A 26,451-nucleotide genomic window follows, 5' to 3' on the forward strand; every position below is an offset into this window, starting at 1 on the left:
TCTGGCCTTATTTCACTCATTTGTCTTCCCCCCACCCCTTTTCCTTGGGCTGAGCTCTTTTGCAATGGTCAGAAGGGGATATGGGGAGGAGGAAGGGGTCTCTCTCCAAGGAAAAGCAAACTTCGTTGACCTCATCACTCCATCTTCTATTTTTAAAAATGTTGAAAAAGTAGAAGCCCTGTCTTGTAACTACCCGCCTCACCGAGGCTGGTGGTGTCTTGTTGGAAATGGCAACACTGAATCATAGGGAAGGCTCTGGCTCTCACACCAACTCATCCACATGACAGAAACACAGCATGGAGACCAAGAAACATTCCATTGAACGTCTCTGGTGAGCCCTGCCCGGAAGCTGACGCCCCGCGTCGTGTGGATGGCCCTGGAGGGGCGTCGGGATGATCCCAGGGTTTCCCACGCATGTCCTGCAACGTGGGCGGTTCTCCAGACTTCAGGGGGCATGCAGTGAGCCTCCCTACAGCGCCACATTGTCAGTAACTTACTGCAGAACCATCCGAGCCGAAAGCTATAGAAATCCCCCCACATAGAGACCCTCTGTGCGCTCATAGTCTGTTCTTTACGGAGGGAAAAGCCGTTTGGTTCTCTTTACAGTGTAGTGTAATTTCGTGGTCAACACTTGACCTTGCCGGCTCTCTCTCCTTTATGTATTCTAGACGTTGACTTCATGGACCGTTGACACAGGGTCCCTTTCACTCCACAGGGAGGGCTCTCCTTGTTTTGTTTTTGTTGTATCAGCCAGTCTCCCCAAGTCTGAGTAAGGACAAGCCCACGGTTCTCATGAATCGTGTTAGGGATGTCTTTGCATCCCTAACTTCAAAGTTTGGTGCCATGAAGGACAAAGCAGCCAAACCTTGGGGGTGGGGGGAGGCTCCACTCCGGGTCCACGGACAGTTAAGTGATTGGTGTGACTAGCCTGTGTCTGATCCCCCCCACCCCACAGTCACGTCCTGGGACCGTCCTGACATGCTCCCCCCTCGGCAGCCCTGTGAGAGTGTGTGACTCCGTTTAGCTGCTGGGGGCCATTCAGACAAATGGTGAATTTGTCTTTTGATTTCTGATTTCAGCCACGAGCTCTCTTATTTTCTTAACCGCCCTTCCCCATGAACAAACAAGTAAATTCATGATTTGATATTTGGATCTTTTAGGGAACAGTTTTTATTTTTAGCAGCTGGTTTTTAAAAAAAAAGAGAGAGAGAGAAAAAGAAGTCAAGCAAAGAATTTTTTAAAAGGTGTGACTGCCAAGAATAGAAGCCACTCTGAGGTGTTCTTCCTGATGCTTAGTGTTTGAGGCCTCTTGTGAGGCTGCCCTGCTCCAGGATCTGTTGCCGAAATCCCGCGTGTCGTTAATCCGTCGCAGGGTCCACAGGAGTTGTCATGGTGCTCAATATATTTTGATGAAAACAGAAATCTGGCCACAGGCAGGTCGCTAAAGAAAACGTCCAATTTAATTCAAGCCCCTCAATTGACTATCCCGTCCAAATCATTCCAGTTCCACGACTCCGGTGGTAACACGAGAGCCCGCCGAGGGGAACCAGTCAGTGGCTCATGCCAGGGCTTTCGTTCTGCAAGGCCGGGCGGACTTCATTCTGGTCTCAGCGAAAGTTCAAGGAGCCCAGCGGTCTCCTCCCTGGGCCCGGCCAGCTGAGTCTACCTGACACGGCCATCTGCATCTTGCCATGGTTCAGAAGGGCCGGCCATCTGGCCAGCCAGGCCCAGCAACAGAACTGCAAGCATTCGGGGGGCCAGAACCCGCGAAAGACTTCCGAGGGCCCCTCTGTTTTCAGCCTGTCCCCTGTCTCACTTTCCCAGATGTCAGGGCTGCAGGAGAAGAAGAAAACCAGTTAAATAAAGAATCTACAAGAAGCAAGGTCCAGCAACACCATGCAGGTGGCAGGCAGCAGTTCATGTCACCATATTGCCCCGGTGGCCCAGTGGTCACTGGTGGTCATCAGACATAGCTGCTTCCGTGTCCCAGGACACATCATAGCAAATGCTCTAACCTTGTCCTCTGTGGGGCCCTAAATCGCTAAGCTCCCACCGTTACAGACAAAGCCTTTCTGAGGCTCAGGGTGCCCAGCCTGGGGCGGGGCTTCCCTTGATCTGATCCACGAAGGGAGATGGCCCCGGCGGGAGTCTGGCCGCGCAGTCGCCGACCCAGGAAAAACACACAGGACGACGACCCTTTCTCTCCCCGTGGCCGGTCAGCAGTGAATGGTCGCCCATGGGCGCCTGCTGGGTGGTCCTATAGACAAGCTGATGTCAGTTCAAAGCAAATCAAAGAAAAAAATTCCAGCCAATGTCGGCAGGCACACCGTCTAAAGGCACACATGCTCGACCTTGTTTCGTCACCGCCCCCTTTGTCTCCCTCGCTGTAGAAAAAAATAATGATTTTACAGGGAAAGCCTTCCCGTCTGGACAGTCACGAGCACACATGGTTTTCAGTGACTTCCACGGCCATGGCACAATGTAGTTCCTGCTGCCTTTTTTTCTTCCACCCTTAAATTTTATCCCAGCAGAAAATGACAAGAATGAGCTGCTGGGGGCTTCCCCCTCCCCTCCGCCTCCTCCTCCACGGCGGACGGTTAGACGTGGAGCTGACAGACGCCTACGGTTGCTCTAGCCCGCCAGCAGCTGGGACTTTCACCAGGAAAACAGAAATGCCTCTTCTTCCCCTCAGAAATATTCTCTCAAGGCCCAACTCCAGCAACACGAGGAGGGCGCTAGGGCTGTAAGCTGAGGGCTTGATAGCTTTTGTCTGCGGGTCCCAACTTTATTGCCGCTTCAACATAGGATTTTAAAATGCCCAGTGCTGAAATTCTTGCACTGCCCGAGCTGACGTAGTTGTAACCGTTGTCTGGGGGAGCCTCCAAAGCTCAACACGTATCTGCACCCTTTCATGGCCAAATGAAATCCTTCTGGCTCAGCCACTGCCATTGCCAAAACAGCATCGAGCTTTGGGTCCCACCAGCGTTTTTGAATTCAGGGAAGGGGCTGGTGTCAGGAGAGCCTCGGGTCTGGGAGCATCCATGTGTCTGTTGACGCCACTTTATCGGTATTTGGAGGAAGCTTAGATCGCATGGCCGCCCTGACCGAAAATAGAAGAGCTATGTAGGACGGAGTCTGAAGCCACAAGGCGTTTGGGCAGCCGCCTCCCCACAGCGCGGTCCTGCCCTCCTCCCTGGCTGCCTGCGGCCATTAGAGCCACATGATAGACAGAACCACAAATAACAAGTGCTCTAATTTCTGGAATTATGTTCCAACTGTTCCCATAAACCCTAGGAAACGTCCACCCCTGCTTCCCAGTCAGAACCGTCAGCTCGCGTGAATTGTACAGAGAGAGTGCGCTCCACCCCGGGATCAGAGCGGGAAAAAATGCTTAGTCCCTACAGCGAGTCACAGAGTCCTCAGTCCCCTGGGAGCGGCGGCAAGGGCCCTTGAGATTTTAAGATGCTCAGACCCACGGAGGGTCCCAAGTCTTTGTGAAGTTCGCATTTCCCTTTAAAGACAGAAAAATGGGATAAGACGGAAGTGCTCCTCGTACTGCTCTTCTGGGAACCCAGTCAGGGTGCCAGTTAATATGAAATTTAGAAATAAGCTCCATTCCTTCCCTGGTGTGTGTGTGTGTGTACGCTAATGAATCAACTAAGAGAAGAAGGTGAAGAGGCGGATAGCCACCAACCAGATGATTCACCACCAGGGAACCCCCGGGGTAGTGGCAGGAAATGAGCTGCTTTTACACTCACATCTACCGGTGGGCCTCCACCGTGTAAAGACCACCTGTGTGTAGTTTTAGGGTTCTGTGAGGCAGCCATAGCTAGGTTTATTTTGGTCTGTACAGACCGCCTTCTCCCAGAACGAGGCCTCTCAGGAGAGCAGGAGGTGACGAAGACTTTTAAGGGTCCTGCGCAGCCCAGGGCAGGACTAACATGAAATTATTCTGCTTGGAGAATGAATATTTATGTAAGATATATCCAAACCATGTGTACTTTTTTAAGGCTTATATTAGGATGATTCTCAAAGTCGATTTTAAGAGCAAAAGTCCCCCCCTCGAATAGATCTCACCTTAGTGTCACGTTCAAGGGCCTCAGCCAGAAGTCTGCCCGCTGCTCTACCTTTTGACCATGGTGGAGAAGCTATAGAAACACACAAAAAGGTCTAGTTATTTTAAAAAAATAAAATAAAAACAATGAGAGTTTATTTTTGCTTCTTTAGTAGTGTTGGAAAATATGTTAGTAACTAAAATAATAAAACCTCCTGGGAGGCCAGTTCTACCTTAATGAATGATTGCCTCTTGGGGTGGAAAATTAAGGGAACATTAGTCAATGTGTTAACTAGAGAAGCCACTGCTGTAATTTGCGCCCCCACGTATCTGGGTCTAAAGTCAAAATAAAGCCACATGCCATCTGGCAGGGGGTGGAGGAGAGAAGTAAACTTGGAGTTCTACCTCTAACAATAGTAGTATCAGAACGCTCAGGACGGAACTCCACGGACCAGAAAAATCCTTGGGACTCATCAGTAGACGCTCATTCACCTAAATGCCCCCATTCTTCAGCTTAGGAAGCTATAATGAGGGTTGTTGGCATGCTTGGTTGATTTGTTTTCATATTTCAAACGCTCTCAGTTACCGCCATTGCCAGCGTAACACTTCATACTTGACAACTGATAAAAGCACTGAAAACTCCTCGTACGGCACCAGGTCTTTGAGTAAGCACGTTGAAATCGTGTCTCTCGTTTTTGCTGAAACCTTTGGTGCAGGATTGTTGACATCTGATAGGGTCCCTTCTCTTTCACTGTTCTCACCTGCTCCCACCAGGACCTTCTCTCCTTTTGTGGCTGTTCTAGATATACTGTCTGTTCAGAGTCCTATAGGTGACTGATCAGCACGTGGCACTCGTGCCAATAGTCATGGTTACTCTCGTTCCAAAAACCCTCTTCCCTGGGCAGCTAGACATCTTCGAACCGTATTCCTAAGGGTCCCAAAGCATCTTTGCAATTTGCAAAGACTTCCGTTGTCTCCCCAGACTGCTCAGTTTTCTGTTAAAATGTTATTTTTTTAATCTAGAAAGTTTGATTTTCTGGGGTATTCCCCCCCCCCCCCCGTGGATTTCATAGCGTTTGAGATGTAAAAATACGTAGCCCGAATTACGAAGGTAGTAGCCCTGACCATCATCCCCAGCTCAGAAGGTAGCGTCAAGTCAGGAAGGGAAGGTTTGAGACCGTTCCTTTTTCCTGTGTCCTCCCTGCGCCCTGGGTCTGCACCGTGGTCCTTCCCCCCCCCCCCCCAACACGCCACACTCTCCGTCGGGCCCGACCCCCAGTCACTGAGGACTGTCGGCCTCCGGTTCCTTAGGTTGGACACCTGCCTCCTAGCTGTGTTTGGCAGACCAGAAGGATGAGGTAATGATCAGAAGAGAATGTTCTGGCTTTTTGGCCTCGTCCACGTACAACATTATTCAAGAGAGTTTCCTGCAAGAGGGAGCAGAGCTGCTCTGAGATCCCTGATTGAACATTCTGTAGGAGCGCAGAGGGACAGAACTGCGCACGTTTTTTGATCCCTTGGAGAATCAACGGCAATAGGAATCCCATCTACCCGGGCCTCTCTTTCAGGGATGCGTGCAGACGGAGGGGAGAGGCTCATTTGTTAGCGTGCTTGGCTTTCCTTTCTCCAGCCCGGGCCGGCCGTTCCCGTCAGCGCGGCCCCCGTGGTCATTCGCGCAGGGTGTTCCCTGAGTGCATATTCTGTGAGCCCTTTTCTCCAGGACGATGGCAGTTCTTTGCAAGACAAATGCCTCAAAGACATATGGTTTTCATAGATTTTTTTTTTTCCCCGTCTAGACTAGCTTTATTTAGTGACTTTTGGTCTGAGTCGGTCTAGTTAAAAGTTTCTGTGGGAGCTTGTGTAAAACTTTTAAATGTGGGCATACCATTAAGGTGTAAAACAAAAAGTTTGACTTCTTCTTGGCTCAAGATGAGAAGGGTCTGTTTGAGAATTTCCTCCAGGTTAGGTAATTCGGATCATCCTATACGCCCAGGACGTCAGCTCCCACAACACTCTCCGAAATGGAAAGTCTGACCCCCCAAATCTGATAACTGTTAAAGTCATAGACTCCTCTCGGTTTTCCTGAGTAAATTCTTTGTGTTCTAGTTGGGGTATGTGTGTGTGTGTGTGTGTGTGTGTGTGTGTGTGTGTGTGTGTGTGTGAGTGTGTGTGTTAGAAAGCTTTAATTCTTTCTGCAGACTTTTCACATGGCCCAGGGGACTTATGATTCCTTGCCCTTTTAGCACCAGTTTTTACAAACACAGCATTTCCCCCATTTAAAAAAAAAAAAAAGAAAAGAAAAGAGCCCAACAAACCACTGAGTAAAGTAGGCGGAACACTTAGGAGTTTTCGTAGTTCCTTCAACCACCAAAGAAAATGTGGTTTTTGAGCCAGAGTCCAGGGCTCATTTAGAAACAATATGACACTTAAAAGAGGGCAAGAATGACTTCTAGCCGTGCCCAGCGTCGGCCTTCTGCCCCATCTTTTGCAAGAGCTCAGGGCACGCCCCAGCCCCAGCGTGGCTGCCTCCCATCGGAGGGCGGACAGAGCAGATGTGGGTCGTCCTGTCCCCGCCGGCCTCATCACTTGGCTTTGCACTGAGCATTTAATTGGACTCAGTCACATGTTTGTTCCCTGGGATGGCAGCTTGCGAGGCACACAGCCTGCCTTTCTCTGTTTGTTTGCTTTCGACTTCGTGTTTGGTTTTTATATCCGAGCGCTGAGGCATGTTAGAGCTCCTCCTGCTGGCGTGTTTCTTAATCGCTGGGGTTGTAGGGAGTCCAGGGCAGCTCTTTGTCTGCTCTCTGCCGCTGGGACTGATGGCAGCGACTAGAAAAGCATCAGGCAGTGCATTTACAACTGGTCTTTCCCTTCCCCGGGCCTCACAGTCAGGCTGACTTGAAACATAGGTGCAACATAAACCTTTAGATGTCTCCTGCTCTGTTTTGTTTGTTTGTTTGTTTGTTTCAAAAATATATAAGGACTTGGAGAGTTCACGTCTCCGTCCATATTTCTAAATGCATGTTTACACTCTCTGAGGTGAGGCCCAAGTCAGATTCTCCGGCCTGAAAGGCTCTCCCTCTCTCTGGGAAAAGGGGGCAGAAGTCTTGCCATGCCCCCCCCCAGACGAAAGGAAGGTCACACTTTTATACAGAGGTTCCCAGCAATGTTTTCTCCTCCCCACCTGACCCCCACCACTGTTTCTCTTCTCCCTGACTTGATGTGACAAAGGATGGTGCATCTCAGAGGTGGGCGTGCTTCTCCCGGGAGCTCCTTCTGAGCCCCTCCTATCTGGCCTCCCCCTCCTCGCAGACAGCCGCCCCGCGGGGTGGGCCTGCCCCTCCCCCGGTGCCTGGGTGGGAGTCGGACAGAAAACGAGGAAACGTTTTCCCCCGGCTACCGTCAGTGGGACCAGGTTTCTACAGCATGTAAGTCCTTGGAGATCTCTTAGGGAATTTCTCAAAAGGGAGGGACAGGGCAGAGAGGGAGGGAAAGAGAGACAGAGAGAAGGAAAAAAGTCATCTGAAGGGATGCTGCCTAACTTCATTCCACAGCCTTGTGTGCACAAACCTCTTTAAAAACCGTATTCTTTCTCTCCACGTGGCTTTCTCAGGGCCGTCCCCTGGCCTTCTGCTTCTCCACAGTCCTTCAGGCTGTTTCTCTACCCAGCTTGTCTGCTGTCCGTGATACAGTGCAGGACTGAAAACGTAACAAGGCCATCCATCTCAAAAGTAGCGCTTGGTAGGAATCACATTCTGATACAACTACACACCCTCCCTAAGTCATCTATCTGCTTTCTGAGTCAGGACACTTGGAGCAAAACAAGCAGCTTAGACACATGTGGCGAAGAATAAGACACCAGCTTTCTCCAGCCGACGGCGCTGCTAGCTTTCTTTCCTTCGCACGTACTGTTTCCTGATTCTGGAAGGCCGGTTGCCTCTCCCGTCCCTGCTTTCTGGAGGACGTCCTTCCACATCCCCAGCCTCTTCCCAACCCCAGGCTCAGACTCCAGGTGTCCCTCCAGCTCCCCAGACATCATCCTGTCATCGCACTGGTCCCACTGTGGTCACTGTTGATTTGCCCCCCCCCCCATCTTGACTAGAAATTCCTGGGCCATGACTATCTGTATTTCCAAACCTCGATGTCTTCACACAGTGCCGCACCCATAAACAGGGCTCGTCAAGGGAATGAAAAACTACAAAATGAGTTGCCACGCAATCTTTAGTCAAAATATGTTTTGGAATGAGCCCCCCTCTTGCGGGTATTTTAGGAAACAGTTTAAACGCAACCAGTTTCCCTCTTGTCCTAGTCTATTGAAAACCTTGCCGAGTGAAGGCCGTTGCAGAATTCTTTTGACGAATCATCATAAACCGAGCAGAGCTAACGTGAGCAAGTCATTCTTTCAGTGGCCTTTTTTTGCCCCCACAGAAGTGGATGTAGCAGTACCATCCCTGTGGATGAAGTCCAGGTTAGGTATTCAAGGTAATGCCAAGAAAGACTGCCAAGGTAGATTACATTACCATTTATCTCAGAGCCTAATTTATACAGGATATTATAGGTTTGTATCATCAAATAAAAATCACGGGCTTGTTTTTCTCCTTATGTTCTTATTTCAAATTCCATCAATCGATTCATACTTTCCCAATGACATACGTTATAAAATCAGGGGTTGGTTTTCACAGGGGAAGGAAATGCTGGCTCGGAGATGTAGCAAGAATCACATTAGAGAATTCCTGAAACCCTTTAAATGGACTCCAAGTCCTATGTTCCTTCCAGCATCTACTGTAAACTATTCATGAACAGCATTGGCTTACTCTATTGCTACAGCTGAGCGGGCCAAATATATGCTGGATAGCATCCTACAGTATTTTTTATAATAAGTTACAAAATATTATCTTCCATATGGACAAAATCATGACTGTTCCAGCATTTTTCTGAGCTTACCCTTATATGTTCTACACATGTAAAATTTGTTTTGTTGGGGGAAAATGCTCAAAATAAGAAGCAAACGTTGACATTTAAAATACTTTGTCCCATAATTTGTCCTCTTTGAGCAGACATTCACAAGAGGAAGTCCTGGATCAGAGCAAGTTGTCTTTCCATTTGACCCTGGAGGTACCCTCCTATCTGATTTATCCTTGGGTGTATTCACTCACTTGTGTTCTCTGAACTCCTGGTTGGAACACTGCCCTCTGCAGGAACTGTGGAAGGCTGCGAGCAGGACGAGGTGTAACCTCAGTGCATAAGGAGTTTACGATGTTGTTAAGATGGTAAATTATGCATATGTGCCTTAAACTTTAAGAAGTGATGCAAAGATTAAGTAATTGAAGAGAATTGAGGGGGGTACTGTAGGCATCCTCTAACCCAGCTCGTAGATACCACCAGAGCCATTATTGTCTGAAGCTGGTTCAACAGATGAGTTTAACAGAGCCCCCTTTGAGAGACGCTTGTCATGATTTTAGAAAACTCAGAAATAGTTTTTGTATTTCTTTAAGAAATTCACCAGCCCGGACTGGCTGGCTCAGTGGTAGAGGTTCGGCCCAGCGTGTGGATGTCCTGGGTTTGATTCCCAGTCAGGGCACACAGGAGAAGTGACCATCTGCTTCTCCACCCCACCCCCTCTCACTTCTCTCTCTCTCTTTCTTTCCCTCCCCTCCTGCAGCCACAGCTCCATTGGAGTGAGTTGGCCCTAGGCACTAAGAATGGCTCCATAGCCTCCACCTCAGGCACTAAAAAATGGCTCCAGTTGCAAGGAAGCAAGGGCCCCAGATGGGCAGAGCATTGCCCCCTAGTGGGCTTGCTGGGTGGATCCTGGTTGGGGCACATGTGGGAGTCTGTCTCTGCCTCTCTTCTTCTACTAAATGAAAAAAAAGAAGGAAGGAAGGAAGGAGGGAGGAAAGGAGGGAAGGGAGGGAGAAATTCACTAGATGTAGACAAAAGAAAGAAGGTGTCTTATTTCTTGTGGTTTAGTTGACAAACCCCTTTTTTTTTTTACCTGTTTCATTAAAAAGATAAGAAAATCAGGCAAGTTGGTATCATATTCTCATGACTCCCAAACACCTGAGATGGATAACTCTCCCAAGATCCTAAATGTAATTATATGTAAGCTGAATTTTTGAGGCAGTGATATTCTAAAGCTTTTATTATATTGAATAAGTAGAACTTGTGGTATGAAAGAAGCCTATTGCGTATTTTTTAATGCAAATAACTACCCTCTTAAGCAGATACCATTCCTCTAGAAGCGCCAGTCTTTGGACATCTTTTTTTCTTTTTCAGGGGTTTCTTTTTATTTTTTTAAAAGCGAGGTCCACCTAGCTAACTAATTAGGTCGGACTTCAACCACAGCCTCTCGGAAGATGAGACTGTGGAACGCACGTGCCGATGCTGGCCGCCTGTGCGAGCTCTCCCGGGCAAGTCGTCACCCTTCCGGCGGCGACAAGCAGAAGGACCACCATAGGACAGTGTCTTGGTCTTCAATGAAATAAACCCAACACCAATTAGATCCCTGCTTGAGTCTCTCATTCCCGAAGATACCAGAGTATCTTTACAACCATTTTTTTCATCCTTAAGATTTCATCCGAGCACTTTCTCTTATTGCTTGTACCTTATCTGGCGAAGGGACTGAATTACTACAATAAAGTAAGGTCCGCCTCAGGGGTCATGCTGTAGGCCAGTGGTTCCAACAGCCTCATCCCGGGATGAGCAGCGGCAGCAGCGTTGGCACCATCTGGGAATGTGCCAGAAGCGTCTCACCCCCTTAGAACTCTGTGCGGGACCCAGAGAGCTGTGTTTTAACAACACCCCCCCCCGCCCACCCCCCCAGGGAGCTCAGGCGCACTGCCCAGCTGGGGAAGCACTGCGCTGGAGTATCCCTGAGGAACTGCTCAGTGGGGAGAAGCCTGGACGGGCCAGCAGGAGAGAGGAAAGGAGGGACATGGAGCCACAGAGACCCAGTCCAGCTCCTACCCTTACCACCCAGGGAATTCCCACAGCCCACTCCGAGGAGGAGGAGGGGCAGGCAGTTATGTAAAGGTGGCTGCCCCTCTCCCACGTCCTGATGCACCCAAGCCATTTGCCCTATCACCCCCTCCCCCAACCCAGGTCAAGGTCAGCCTCATGTTGTGAATAGTCTGAACCAGCCAACCCAATGAAGAGCGGGTGAAATGTTAGTTCTTCCATTCTTAGGAGAGAGGCAAGAAACAGTAAGATCCATTATACATTCTTCTCTCTTATCTGGTAAGTCAGTTTCTCCCTCTCCCTGCCACCCACCCTGTGTGAGCCTTTGACTTTCTTACAAAGTTTGTCATTATCCAAAAGACTACAAACGGTCCATCCCTCTAGCTACAAATGTGACTTAGAGTTCTACATCTTTCCCTTTGATTTGAAAGCAGAAACGTGGCTCTTCTATTGTAACCATAAACTGCCCACACACAACACGGTGTTACAATAAACACTAAGCAATGCTCGCTGCTGCGTTTCAATGTGAGGGGTCACTAAATGAAGCCTGTCGCTGAACAAAGCAGCCAGGAAAACTTGGCACAAAACAAATAACTCTGTGTTGCCCAAAACAAACTGTCTCAGGAGGTGAATATCTTTGGAAACTCTTTGAATGGTTAGGAACTGGACCACTGAAATGAACCTGAACAGTAAACCTCAAACATTTTTTCTGGTGTTGACATTGGCAAACGTCTTAGCGTTACTTAAGAAAATTCATGCTGAACGACTTCATGCTCCTCCAGAACTGCTCCCTTAGTGGAGTTTTATATAGAGATATTTAGGGATATTTTTAAAAGAAATAACATGGTGCTCATTTCTTCCGGGAGGGTTAGGGACTCTGTAGGATTTTTAAAGTTACTAAGTACATATATGAGTTACTTTACCTGAAACTGGGAGCATTTTATGAATGTCCTAATTATTTTGAGAGGACGTGATAGAAGTTTTATCTTTCATTCTTTCAACCATGAAACCGCCACCCAGGTATGCTGTGTCTATTCAATGTACAGCCCTAGGGTTTCCTTTGGAAAATTCATAACGCATAGGTACTCTGATCTATTTTTGTGGGGAAAAAAGCTATGAGCCAAAGACCATGCTAAGTTCTGCCCATAACTGTTGTCTTTCTCTTGTCCCCTCGGTATGGTCTGGGAGTCAGGGAGGAGATTCATGAGCAGTTGCTGGACCATCAGAAGTATTGAACCCTTTCTACTCTCTCCCCAGCATTGAATTCCTCCCTTCCATCCTCATCACTGAACTTCTGGTTCCTTTAGCCTCATGACTGACCTGCATTCCCTTAACAACTTTCCAGTTTTATCTGATGCACTTACCATCCTATTTGCCCTGCTTTGACCACATTCTTGTATTTACAAGCTCCAAGTATTAATGACAACAATTTGCCCTATTTTTTCCACTTTATATGGGGCGGTAGGGGGGTGGGCTATATAGTAAAGCCACTCACATATCTGTCTTATCACACTTGTCTTCCACTAGGAAGAGATTCTGAGTCCTTAAAAGCGGGCAACCTAATGCAGTGCCCGTAGTAGGATCCCAATGAGTAATATAGGCCGTGCAAACCGGGAGGCATGTTATACGTTCCCTAGGCTGAGTTTCCTGTGTTGTATGTGCGAAAACTGAGGCTCAGGGCGCAGTTAGTGGGTTGGTAATTGTACAAACTGGTGATGGGAGCTGGAATCCACATCTTCTGACTTCTGATTCGGATTCTTTCTGTACAAACTGATGCCCCAACTCTAAGCCTGTGACCTAGGCCTCCGGGTGTGTGTCCTGGCCTCACTGACCCTCCTCCTCTTGACCTGGCCTGTCCTCCGTCCTGGCCAAGCATCTCTGCTGAGGCACTTTCCCTGCACTTGTTTGTCTGTTATTCAGTAATTTTTCTATTCACCACCTTCTCATCACATTACTGTGAACGCTGAAGACATGGGATAAACACAGACTGTGTGGGCTCAGCTCTCAGGGGGCCTCCTGCGAGGACAGAACACGGGCAATGACCATGAATACGTAATGGAAGACAGGGCTGGGTGCTGTGAGACACACAAACCTCACGAAGTGATTGGTGGGGAGGATGGTCAGGAAAGACTGAGGAAGGACGTTGGAGCCCAGAACAAAGGGATTAGGAAAGAACCCAGTCTTATTCCCTTCCCTCTTTGGCTGCAATCCTTGGTCCAAGCTATTTCATGTGCATGACACAATTTCTGGTCCACTGTGCCACGCTGAATCCCGCTTATCACTGAATTTATAGTTTAAATATAAATTTTTTTTTCAAATAAAATTCCCTAATTAAGTTTCACCCATTATTGAATCTTCTAATAGAGTCTTCCTTCTTTAAGTTCAAGTTCCAGCCAACTCTCTTGCCCCCTCCCCCCCATAACTGCTTAATTGCTAAGAATACATTTCTGTAGGCTATATGACTATTTATTAAACTCCATGAGGACCGGAGACCTACTATTTCAAACATCTACTAAAGAACTGAGCAGTCAAATACTTTTTTTTTTTTTTTTTTTTTTTTTTTTTCATTTTTCTGAAGCTGGAAACAGGGAGAGACAGTCAGACAGACTCCCGCATGCGCCCGACCGGGATCCACCCGGCACGCCCACCAGGGGCGGCGCTCTGCCCCCCAGGGGGCGATGCTCTGCCCATCCTGGGCGTCGCCATATTGCGACCAGAGCCACTCTAGCGCCTGAGGCAGAGGCCACAGAGCCATGCCCAGCGCCCGGGCCATCTTTGCTCCAATGGAGCCTTGGCTGCGGGAGGGGAAGAGAGAGACAGAGAGGAAAGCGCGGCGGAGGGGTGGAGAAGCAAATGGGCGCTTCTCCTATGTGCCCTGGCCGGGAATCGAACCCGGGTCCTCCGCAGTCAAATACTTTATAGGTAGAGTTCCCAAAAATCCTGCATGTCTCTGTAGTTTTTCCTTTGGTTGGTTGGTTGGTTGGTTGGTTGGTTGTTTTGCCATAGCAATCACTTATTAATCAAATACCTTTGTGTCTTGAGAAGGCCTATGGCTATCACAAGCTCTTACTTATAAGTTGTTTCTTACCCCAGGAGTAACTTTTACTTATCCAGTTGTCACCCATTCAGTGGCTGAATGACAAGCACTAGGATAAACACTGCAGGACTATGAAGATGAGAAAGACATGGCCCACTTCTAACCGGAGGGAAAAACATAAACCTAATTAGGATTCAATGTGCTATTGAGTCAGGTGGATATGCTGTAGGAGCAATGGATCAAGAGAGGGGAAGGGAGTTCAGAGAAGACTTCACCGAGGTGGGTCTTGAAGGACGACTATCTGTTCCAGCTGATGGACCAAAGGACGTTGAGATGCACACATGCTAAACACTGTATGAAACCAGTCAAGTGGACATGACCTCTGGCCTCCAGAACCTTCTCATCAAAGGGGAAAATGAGGCAGATTCAAGATTCAGGACATAAATTAAACAAATATGGCCATTTTAAATGAAAATGAGCATTATGCTGGTAGGGAAGGAGCAGGCATGTTTTGCATGGTCACAGATAAAAGGGGGATTATGGGTGGGTTTTTCCCAGCAGGGAGCTGACAGAACATCTCAGGTGGTCACAGTAGCCAGTAGCCTTTACGCAGGAAGGGGATTCACTTGCTTGCTCCAATTAAACAGCTCGTATTGATTGGTTTCATTTTGTTATTCTGCCTATAAAGTATTTCCCATTACGCTTTCAAAAATTGAGTTCTTGCTTAATAATAAGACTAGTATAAGACGTTAAATTAGGATGCGCCTTTCTTTTAAAGCTCTTACAACTCCACTAACATCTATGAGTTTGTGCCTAGTGATTGGTATTTTCACCATTAATCAATAATCTCTCTTTTGCTTTGATGTTTTCCTTGAGCATCTAATTTTATTTTATAGCTTTCTGATTTTTTTTTAACATTTCATGATTGTTTAACTTTCCTAACTTCTCTTCTTCATACCTGAGAAAGGACATTTTGATTTGATCAATTTAGTGTTTTCAACACAGAAGACAAGTCTGAGTCATTCCAAAAGGAGTCTTTCAGCTGTGTGGGAGAAGTAATGGGAGAAAAAAGGATTTAATTTGTAGAACCTGTTGAATTTTGTTGGGTATAAAAACCACTGCCCAAGATAATGCACGCAATGTCAAGTTCACACACTAAGACTTATTACTCCATTTATTGTAGGAAATTAATGTGGGGGTTCAGGAAGTGAAGAGCATCACTTGGCAAAGTTAAGATTCTCGTGTACAATAATATTATATTGTCCTGAGCCTGTTTACTCAGCGACCTCAGCTGACTAAGCACCATGACCAACCAGCAAGTGAGCAAAATTACTACTAACCATAATGTTCCAGGACCCAAGATGGGAATGAGAGGTCCTGCAGTTGACTCGGGGACTTGGGGACTCACCCTGAGCCTATTTATACTTATTGTAGCAAACTCCAAAAACCTTGATTCTCTGATTTCCTAGGACCCTGCAAATTTAAAAGTATATCTAGAACAAATTGGAGAAAGCTGGGGCTAAAGTCCATGAGAAGTGATCACTACCATCCTGACAGGGAGAAAAAGAGGAAGATACTATGACATGAAGGGAGATAATTCAAGACCTACCATTGTTGGAGGCCTGTTATCAGTTCCCGGAGTGCAGGATGCCTTATTAGTTCCCGGTTCAGTTAGCTCGCTGTGATCATGCTCTGTTGGCTGAGAAGGGTGCAGTATATTTCAGATAGTTTTCAATAATTGAATATTTATATTAGTAGGAGGGATGACTTCCATTTTCAGAAGGATGTGCATATGGAGGGGAAAAAAAACAACTCATTTTTGTTTTAACAAATGGTAGGGGAGTGAAAGCTAACAGCGTCAACATTATTACAGGTGGCAACCACTCCTGCTGGCCTGTCTGTGCATGAGCATGTGGGTGATGGCTCTTTCTCGGTGTCTTGGGGACAACCTTCTGCTAGATATTCTCCCTGTTTCTTTACCTCTCTCTTTCTCTCTTTCTAGCCGGAGACCACCCCCATCACCAACTCGTCCCACTATAATCCGTCCACTAGAATCCTCCCTGTTAGACTAAATGAAGTGTCGGGCGTGGCAGTTAATTCCCAGTGAATTATGCGAAAGCAACACCCTTGGTAACCGTTGCAGTCAATCATGAGTAGTCGCATGTGTGGACGTCAGTAGGCAAGTAACCGGTTTTGCTAACGCATTCGTCACTCATCTGCATTGCTCATGGTATGTCGAGCCTTGGGGGTTTGACTCTTGAACACTGCTGACCCTGCGAGGCTTTCTGTGTCGTATTGACCAAGGTAGGTTGTATGGCAGCCCTGTTGTACTCTGGGGACCGTTTGCCTGCCCTGGCATATATTGGAAATTGCTTTGGAGAAGTTTCCCAGGTTACCTTCCGGCGAGCCCGCTAGATACAATTCCTCAGAAGCATCAGACTGTGGGCTTCGACCTGAGCCATACCTATTTATTTCCCCACCATCTGTTTTGGCCGACAGAAGTGATGTGTGTTTAGTATCTGTCTACTCTGTAGTTACCTAGTTAGAGCTGTCCCTTCCTCTTTATTTCATAAGATTGCTAAGGAGTGATTTTTTTTTTTTAATTAGGATTTCTTACGAATGAAGCTTTTCCCAGCAGCACAGGTAGTTTGCGGAGGAGCAGGGAACACGTGGCATGCTCTCGGGGGCTCTCTGGTGCCTCCGGGCTTGGTTCCGTGCTGGAAGCACATTCAGCAGTGAGTCCAAGCTTGTTTCTCTGTCGTCACTCAATAGCTGGGACCAGTTCATTTCAGAATTCAGGAAGAAGCAAAATATCGCACCTCTAGAAGTATCTGGGAAATGTGATTTCTTTATTCATTTATATAACCGCCTCCTCCTAGGTGACAGTGAAGGCTGACATGGAAAATGTTTATTTTTTCGGGTTCGTCCAATCTTGGGCATGGCTGATGATACCTTGATTCTAACACACTCCAGTTTAATTTATTTGGTTGGTTGGAGCAAAAATATTCCTCTCATTCTCTGCTGATATGTGATTCTCTTATGTAAAACTTGACCCTATCTTTCCAGTAGGCTTAAAGGAACTTGCTACCCCTTCAAGGCTATTTTAGTAAATGGTGAGCCTTACTATAGGGTGATTGCGTTTAAAGAAGGGGGCCCCCGGGAATGAAAAAAGTCATCAATTTAGTTAGAGATGCCGTGGTTTCGGAGCGGAGTTCACAGCGTTTATAGCTGTGCAGGTCATTCTAGAAAACGGTATTAAGGCATTGAGATCTAAAGCAAATTGGCCAATTCTAACGTTTCTGAAATTTACAAGAGCCCTTTCGCCTCGGGGTTAATAGTTCAGTCTCGGGGCTGAGTTTTTGGACTACCTAGGACCAGATGATTAGCACGTAGGAAACGGCCAGAAGCCAACCTGGAATTCCGTCTGCTAACTGTTCCCAGACAGCAGACCAAGCATCCACTGAAGAGCGGTGTCCCGCGACACTATTTCATATTCTGCCGGAGTAAATCAGCTTCCACCCGCCGACATGTCTCCCTTTGAAAGCAGCAAACATGATTTGTATGTGAACTTAACTTTAATTTCCTGTGGAGTTTATACCCAAGGCAGACACCCATAAAGCATGAAGTAAAAACTTTCAGCCATTATTAAAAAAGAGAACTCGCCAGGCTGAATGGCATTGTTTTGAACTTATTCTAAAGGGTTACAAGCTAGCCCCACTTAGGCGAAAACCAGAGAGTTCACGATTCATAAAAAGGGCAAGTTACAAGTGATTTTACAAAGATCACAACCCTCAATCTTCTCGTATCTTATTTTTTTACATTGGGGGAAAAATTAACTCTTTGTGAAGGGAACAGATGTGCAAGAAACATACGTTAGTATTTTTAAAAGAGTCACAGCTAAATGGAAATAAACAGCCCTTGAAATAAATAATCTACGGTGAGATCATTTTTTATGAACTCCCCTCTTTGAAGAATTCCCTTACTTCTTCTTTTGAATTCTCTGAAAGAGGCAGCTCACAGATTATATGCACCAAGCTCTGGCTTTGTGCTGTGGTTTTGTGCTTTGCATAGTTCAAAAAATGTCCTCCTATTAAAGCAAAATATTGGGGTAAGCACGGTTGTGTGTTCTTAGAGCAGCATCGACCATGTCAAAGGAAATTGGAGATTCTTTTTCCTAGTCCCTGTTTCCTGATCGTATGGAATCATAAATGATGGCATTTGTTCCTTGGATGACAATCCCACAGTGAGTGTCACTGTCCCAGCAGTCTCTCCTGGTGGGTCCATTTCTGCTCTAGTTGACTTCTGCGTGATTTCTGGTAGGACTCAGCCTCCCCAGGAATTTCAGCCACCCTGCTGGGGAATGTTTCCAGCATGATGTCATGGGCTTAGTGTTAACCCCGTTTCCTGGAGGGTTGGTGTCCTGCTCAAGGGAGATGTCCTCATGCATGAAGTCAGGACCACTGAAATGCACACAGCTTGATGGACAGCATTCATGTCAGTCCTTGGGGGGGGGGGGGGCTTAAAGGGTTCACGCTGCTTCAAGTCTCTTGTGACTTCCTCCTATCTGGGATGTGGTCGGTGTAATAGATGGAGCTCCATCATGTCTAGGATAGCAAAATAAAACATGCAGTGTTTTGGGATTTGGAAAAATAAACTTGTCAATTTGGTAGATGAATCTATTTTAGTGTCAGATGCTAAAAATCCTGCATGCTTCTTGACTAATTGGAATAACCAGTTCCTCAACTGTGGACAGATTGTTGAAATAGTGTTCATTTAGATCAACTATATCGCATTTCCAGAAATCGCCTACCAAAACGGCTCTTCCGATTATTGCTTTTAGCTGTGTTTTGTAACATAGAAGAGCAGTGGAATCTATTAGCAAATTACCTACGTGTTCAGACACAAACTCATCTATTCCAAAACGTTCTGATGAAACCAGTTCCTGTGATATATAACTATAAGCCTTCTGGATTTAGGATTAAAAAGTAGTCATATAGGTTAATTTTATGACTTTTTAGTATAGCGTTAGCCATAATTCTCAAATATGAAATGGGACCTAATACCAGTATGTGATAAATGTTATGTTTTCTATGTACAAACACATTTTTCTATGCATGTGTGTTTCTTTCTATACAAAAGTACATACATAGTGAATTTGTTTCTGTGAGGACATGTATTTTGTGCCCCTTGGGGTAGGTAGGATTAAAAGCACTTGTTAAAATGCCACGAGCATGAGTGTGATTGTATGTGCACTGTATATATGGGTATGGGTATGTGTGTAAATATATAGGTATACATGTGCTTCGTATGTGTGGGTATGGATATATTTTTTAAGCTGCACTGATTCAAGAGGTTGGTTTGGAGAATCCGCTGTAACACATGGGAACAGTGGTTCATTTCTCATGGAGTACGTGAGGTGCGCAAAATTTTCTCCCGATTGTAATCATTCTGAGAGGCAGAAAGCTAATGGTTACCATAACAACACAGGGGGATAACATCCACAGGCATTTGTATCTAAAGCCACAGCGCTGCTGTCTTAAGGAGAAAGGACCTTTGCGATATCATTGGCTAAGAAGTGTGTTAAGATCTGGAAATCTACATTTAGGATCTGTCATTTCTTTAGATTGTTAAGTTGAATCTTAAAAAGCTAAACTGGGTCACAGAGTCATCTTTTCTCTAGAGTAAGTGTGTTTTTTTAAAAAAAGTAAATAAAGTAGAGGAATACAGCAATTATATAATAAAAGAAGTGGGTCTTCTGAGTAAATTTACTAAAAATGCAAGGGAGACTTCCCTTAGTACTTTGGGGTTAGGGCATCCATCATCATTTTCAGGTAGACATTTTTTTTTCCAAACAATATAATGGTTTGAAATTGACAGGCATCTCCTTAATCTATAGAGAATAAAGCCTAAAGAGTAGGTCTCCGCACTATGAATCCCCCTCCATGAAGGGCGATACTATGTGAGACTCAAGCCCTGTGGGTTTTTGTATCATTTCATGGAGAGGATTGCGGGCTGAGAGTTCAGAGGCTGAGGGGAGAGAGGCTGGGTCATGTCAGAGAAACAATGTCTAATTCACTTGATCGCTCAGCCCTTCCGTAAAAGCTCGACTGTGTCTTCTAGGTCACCGTAAGCCTTCCTGCTCCAGTGGGTGTGTTGCACATTATGTTGGTGCTCTGCCCTGTGAACTGGAAGGCTGTCTTGCAGCACACACCGTCTAAGCTCTGCTCTCGGTGTCTTTGTGTAAGGATGTGTGAGGGTGAGGGAACACGGTGGGGAGGCTCCGGGACAGTCTCTCACTTGTCCTGAGACCTGTCCACCCTGGTGTGCTGGCGAGACGTCTCACCTCTCTGGCCTGGGTGTCATGCGTGGCTCCGCCCAAGACATTCACTTCTCTTATTTTTTTCCCCCTTCAATTCCTCCAACTTTGCTCATGATGGAATGTTTTTTAAATGACGATAAAAATGACTCTTGTCTGACCTCTTGCCTTGTCTGCTGCCAGTTTGGTAAGAAAACCATTAAAAAATGATTTCTCCAAACCAGAAATTCCACCGTTACCTGATTTGTGTTGAATTCTGTATGTACAGCCTGTGTTTTGCTAGCTTGCTTGCTTGTCTCTGTTTGCTTCCACTCCCTTTTTTTAAAAATCAAGTTCCTCGTTTGCCTTCTCATGAAGAAGCAGTGTACGGAAGCAAAGCCTTGTCCGCTCTGTTGACTCTTTGATTGATTTGAGCCAGAATACTTTCCACTGTCTCCTTGGCGCCCGTGGGGTTTCTTACTGATGAAATATGGATGGACTCTGTAAGTGGACTTTTTTGAAGCCAGTTCCTCAAGCCTGTATCGTTCTGGAAGGTCACACGGACCTATTGTGAAACTCCAAAGCTGTATTTCTGAACCTGAAATAAATGATGACATTTGAAGGAGGACTCCCCACTTCCTCATTTGTGTCTGTATCTAAGTCACTTCTGTGCACATCAGGAAAAGAGTGAGGCTTCTAAATATTTAAGACTCTTTCGACCGAGTCGGTCCAGAATCACCGACTCTGGAGAATGATCACCCTTGGCGTGATTGTCATTGAATTTGGGGGAGAACGAGGTTTTTAAAGGGGACAAGTGGGAAAAACCAAAGGCAGGAGGGTGGGAAACATTTTATTCCTGAGTTAAAGTCATTTGTTGGACCAGGTTCGAGAAGGACACAAACCTTACACAGCTAAGGGGGTGCCATGGGACACAGCTGAGAAGCACCGGCACATTTTGCTGTCACAAATGAAGGCTTGTTCATGAGAGACATTGGGAAGCAGGAGGAGAAAGAGTACTTTGCCCAAATGTTAGGTCCACGGAAGGCACTTCTGATGGACAATACGGAGCTCCTGACAATAGTGGGCTCTATTGTTTGCTCCCTGGTCACTACGGGGAGAAGTTACCCCTTCTGTTTCTCCATTATTAAGAGAATGGAAGGGCATTCCATAGTCACACACATCCTTGCCCTGACGTCCTGTCCAGAGAATAAAAGACTCTTGGTTAAGAGTTTTGAGGACTGGTCCCTTACCAACACGCGTAGTCCCCGGCCGGGCCACCCGAAAGCAGGGACGGGAAAGGATCGGGGGAGAGAAACGCTGGTTTCCTTTCTGTGTGCCCTGCTATGTTCATCCACGCTGCCCTGTTGTCACTTCTCTGTCCCATCTCCACACCGTGGGGTGGGGGGGGGCCACTCCTGCCTACAGTGTGTGCGTCACCCCGGAGAGGGAGCAAGGAGGAGAATCACGTGGCATCGTGCAGGCGAGGGTGTGGGTTGGACGGCATCATTCTATATCCAGAGCGGTTTCCAGTGAAGGTGACCAAAACCAGAAGACCTTATTGTAACTATTTAACAAATGTTCATTTGTATTTTTACAATAGTACCGGCACCAGTGTAAACACCTGCTCAGTTGGTTGGAATTCCAGCTTCTTGTTTTTCTGCTGGGAGCTCTGAAGTTCACGCTGAGAATCACATAGGTGTGTGGGCAAGGTGGCCCCTGTCCCCTCCTTCTGGGCACAGCACACACCTGCCGTGGCCACTTGGAAGGCCATTGGTTGGTGCTCTTCTCACTGTGGCTGCCTCATAATTAGGATACATACATGCAAGAGATGTTGGCTAAAGTTTCCCAAAGTGCATCCCATGAAATTTTGATGAGTTTTACACACGCGTGCACCAAGGGTTTCTGGGTTTACATGGACCCAGGAAACAATGCCTAGAAATAAAATGTTTTAGTCTTCTTTTACTGGAAGACCGTACCTTCATTTAACATCAGATTGCACAGCGAGCCTCTCCACGTGGGGGTTCGTGTCTCCAGGTTCCTCAGACTCACTTGGCCGTTGCCGCTTTGTTCACGGAGGTGCATGGCTTAGCAGCTGCGGCATCAGTGGCTTTAGGCATTGAGGGTGACCACCTCAGTAGACTGTCATCTGAGGGGGCAACCGGAGCTCCCCGCTTAGGGCCGTCCTGGATCCCTGGCGTGTTGTCACAGGCGTGGGGACAGGGCCCGTGAAGCAGTTTAGAGGGGCCACACAGGGAGTCTTCATGAGCCTTGTGGAGGGTCCGGATAATTTTCGATAACGACTTTCTTCTCTCGCTCTCCAAGAAAGAGCTCCTTTACATGAATGTCATCACCTCATCTTATTCCGGTAAAGGAAGGGGTCCAGGCTGATCTCTCATGAAAGGGGCCTCAGAGAAGAACTGAGGACACCCATTTGTACGGCCTCTCTTGGCTCAATTTCCTGAGACTCCAGGCTCGCCCGCCGCCCTAGGGCACTCAGCTCTCTGAAGGCTGGGCAGAGAGGTTTGGGGAGGTTGTGACAGAAAAGAAAACAGTTCTGAGGAAGACCTTCCCAGGGAGCTGGCCAGAGGAATGTCACACTAGAGCCAGGTCGCAGCCCTGAGGTGGAGCCAGGAGAGCGGGCTAATCCATCACTCTTGTTAACATCCGAGGCGTTTCTGCATGAATTATGCCCCAGGTCCCATGGTCTGTCCCCAGCTTCTCCTGTCTCCTCACCTTCCTGTTGTGGCCGAATGACTCTGGGAGATCATTTTTTTCAGAAAGCTTAGGAAGGTGTAACCTGAAACTATCATCTTGAATGTATAGGTTTGCCAGAATGGGGACTGCTCCCACGGTTAGCTTTGACGTGTGTTAGCGACTCGGCGTTTGAGTCCAGTTCTCCGACTGTTACATTAGCGGCAGCAATGGCATGAGGTACCTTGGAAACTCTTTATATAAAATAAAGGTCCAGCTACTTTCAGTACTTTGCCTCCAAGCACTTCAGCCCGGTGTAAGCAATACAGAAAATTCTGGAAAAGAACTAGAAAAACCCAAACTGCCGAGACCCATAACAGGATGGACTCTGAACGAGTGAGTGGATGGTGTCACCATCAACAATGCTTTTTTTTCTAGGCCCAAGAGGAAAGCTAGATACAGAATAAGTGAAAAGGATAAACGTTGTTCTGAGGTTGAAAGCCACCATTCTCACCGTCGGCTTAATAGATTCCGAGGCGTGGAGTTCCTGACCCCTTTTCCAGATCAGAACACCAAACTAGAACAGAGAGGAAAGTGCTTCAGCAAATGCAAACTGAGTGTCCCTTCAGCACTGAGGACTCCCTTCTCCCCTTTAATGGCTCAAATTCCTGCCCCACTGAGGTCATTAGAGTGTTCCAAAGCCCCTTCAGAACTCAGAAATAGTTTCTGTTTGTCCGGCAGGTGATAAATTTCATCAAGCCTGACTGCAGTTTAATTACCCTTTCTTCATGAGAACACCAGGGACACCCATTACCAGCACATCAGCAGCTGCGGGCTCGCAGACCATCCTCCACCCCACCCCACCCCCCACAGCTGACAGGTGTACATGCCAGAAACAACTTTTGTATTATTTCTCTGGGTGGGAGGCCTCTTTGGGGTAGCCCGCTTAAATTGGACCAAAGAAAAATTGGTCTTGGACTTAGGGGGAGGTAAGATTTTTTTTTTTTTTTTTCTTTTTAACCACTGCTCAGAAATAGCCTCGTCATGTTGGGATCTGTAAACATTTCAGAGAAGATGAAGTTTGTTTTTTGTGTGTGTTTTTGTTTTTTTGTAGACTTCATTGCTCCACTCACTGAAGTGTTACTAGAGTAAGATGGAGTGAGTACCTGTGTTGTTAAATGTGTAGATGAGTAGCCCCAAAGAAGTCTTCCAGACAGTAGGGTTCTACCCGAGCTAACCTCACGGCTCCGTAGCTTGCGGTAGTGTTGAGTGTTGTTCCCAGTTTGGTTAGAAAGAGGAAATTGAAGTGTTGATTCTGGCCCTGGCAGGTTGGCTTAGTGGTGGAGCATCAGCCTGGCGTGTGGGTGTCCCTGGATTGATTCCTGGTCAGGGCACATAGGAAAAGTGACCATCTCCTTCTCCACCCTTACCCCCCCCCCCCCAGCCATGGCTCGGTTGAAGCAAGTTGGCCCTGGGCACTGAGAATGGCTCCATGGCCTCACCTCAGGCACTAAAGAGCTCGATTGATGAGCAACACCCCAGATGGGCAGAGCATCGCCCCCTAGTGGGCTTGCCGGGTGGATCCTGGTTGGGATACATGCAGAGCTCTGTCTCTCTGCCTCCCCTCCTCTCACTGAATTAAAAAAATAAAAGTGTAGATTCTGCCAGAAACCAGTGAGGAAGCATCATTTGACCTGCTGTTTTCCTGTTCAGAGCTGTGCATGGCCCTGGAGAGCTCACTGGACCCCCCAGGGAGGCTAATGTCAAAATGAAGCACAGTTCTGGAACCTTCTCTCACAACCTGTGGGCCTGACAAGATGCAAGTCAGGCTAGGGGCATGGAGAAAGACCAGCAAACCAAATCTCATTTATCCTGGACCCAGGTCAGAACTGATCAGAGGCACCTGGCTCTGAGCTAGAGGGAAATCCTACAAACTCCTAGGAGTCACCAAGGACCAGGCCTCCCCCTTGTCATTTCCCTGGGCCCGAAAAGGCCATCCCCATCAGGATATATTCACCTGGAGCGAATTCTTACTTACAGACCCTTTACTCCAGTCCTGGCCTCTTGTGCATTGTGATTACAGAGCTCCTTTGATCACTTAACTGACACCTTCTCGTTTCCCTAATCTTGAAAACAGTTTCCCCTGTCACATTTCTATATACACTCCCTCTCCCCCGGTGGGGGTTTCACAACATTGATCGAAATCTTTGGAAAGAAACCGTGCAGAGAGTCGGGGCTGGGGAAACAGACCCTCGCGTTATGAAGGTATTCGGTTCTGGTACTGGGCCCTAGTCCTCCTGAACGTGATTGTGTGGATTCCTTAACCCATGGTACAAAATAACAAGATTCTGCAGTGGACTCACATGGCCCACACCTAGCCCACGGCCGGTGGCCAGGAGAAGTCTTGGGAAGAGCTGACCCTACATGGTAGTCCCCTGTGTCCCCTGTGTGTCTGCACGCTCTTTTTGGTCTGACTTGAATTTGACCTCTGTGAAAGAATTTCTGCATGCTTTTATTTGGATTTGTTCTGTAAGTCAAACCATTGTTTTCTTCCCCTGCATCTGTGTTTTTTTGTTTTGTTGTTGTTTTGTTATTTTTCGTTTTGTTTTGTCTTCACCAGGCGGCCCCCCCCTGCCGTTCCGGGACGACCATCCTAACCCCATCACCTGCTCCTTCCATCCCCAACCACACGCCGCCCGTGGTGTGTAAGAGCCTGGTCATTTGCACTGTGTGTCCTGTGTACATAAAAAATAAATAAATAAAAACTTTTATTTTTGATCTATATCAATAATAAAAACAAAGTTTTATTCTCTCTATAAAAAAAATTGTGTCCTGTGTCCGTCTTTCTGAAGAAGACCCACGTTAAAACGGAAATTTGTTTCAGCTAAAACCAGGTAAGGAGAAAATCACATCATTTGATCTTTTAAGGCACTTAAGTGGAAAGAAGATTGATTTTAGGTTCTTAAATAAGCATTGCAATTTAAGATGCTCTCTGGTATGAATACTAATCTGTCTTCCAATGAAATGTCTGTCCCATAGCAGTGTGAATTCTGGGTGTCTAGAAAGAAAGTCGATTCATGTTCCCCTGCCTCCAGGAATCCCATTAATAATTATTATTGCACACACAAAAAAATCAGTTATGCTGTTTCTATGATTTTTCTAAATATTCTTGTAGGAGATAACATATGTAATGTAAGCTCATGGAAGAAACTGTAGATCCTAAACAGATAAACCTCACACATTCTATTTTGGCAAATTTAGGGGGCAGATATCATTTGGAATAAAAGGCAGGGAAATGTCGCCGCCTTGGGAAGAAAGAATCCTACAGATGTCAGTCTCAAGAACTGGAACAATGGGATCTATATGAGTTGTGGAGGGAAAGAGAACTTTTTTTTTTTTTTTTTTTTTTTTTTTACA

At 46.7% G+C, this 26,451-nt stretch overlaps 1 protein-coding gene across 3 annotated transcripts in view; it reads left to right on the forward strand.

Annotated features, from left to right (window-relative positions):
- DNM3 (dynamin 3) overlaps positions 1-25,771 on the forward strand; it is a 457,675-nt gene extending 431,904 nt beyond the window's left edge. For 2 of the 3 annotated variants that reach the window (XM_066371509.1, XM_066371510.1), the window contains one exon: positions 16,051-19,681. In XM_066371509.1, coding sequence (XP_066227606.1) covers positions 16,051-16,120 — 70 coding nt within the window. In that variant the 3' untranslated portion in view covers positions 16,121-19,681. Of the gene's footprint in view, positions 1-16,050; positions 19,682-25,654 lie in introns of those variants that run through there. The other variant, XM_066371511.1, reaches the window with a different exon arrangement.
- The last annotated feature ends 680 nt before the right edge of the window (positions 25,772-26,451 follow it).

This window comes from Saccopteryx leptura, chromosome 2 (genome assembly GCF_036850995.1).
Source record: "Saccopteryx leptura isolate mSacLep1 chromosome 2, mSacLep1_pri_phased_curated, whole genome shotgun sequence".
Taxonomy (NCBI): domain Eukaryota; kingdom Metazoa; phylum Chordata; class Mammalia; order Chiroptera; family Emballonuridae; genus Saccopteryx; species Saccopteryx leptura.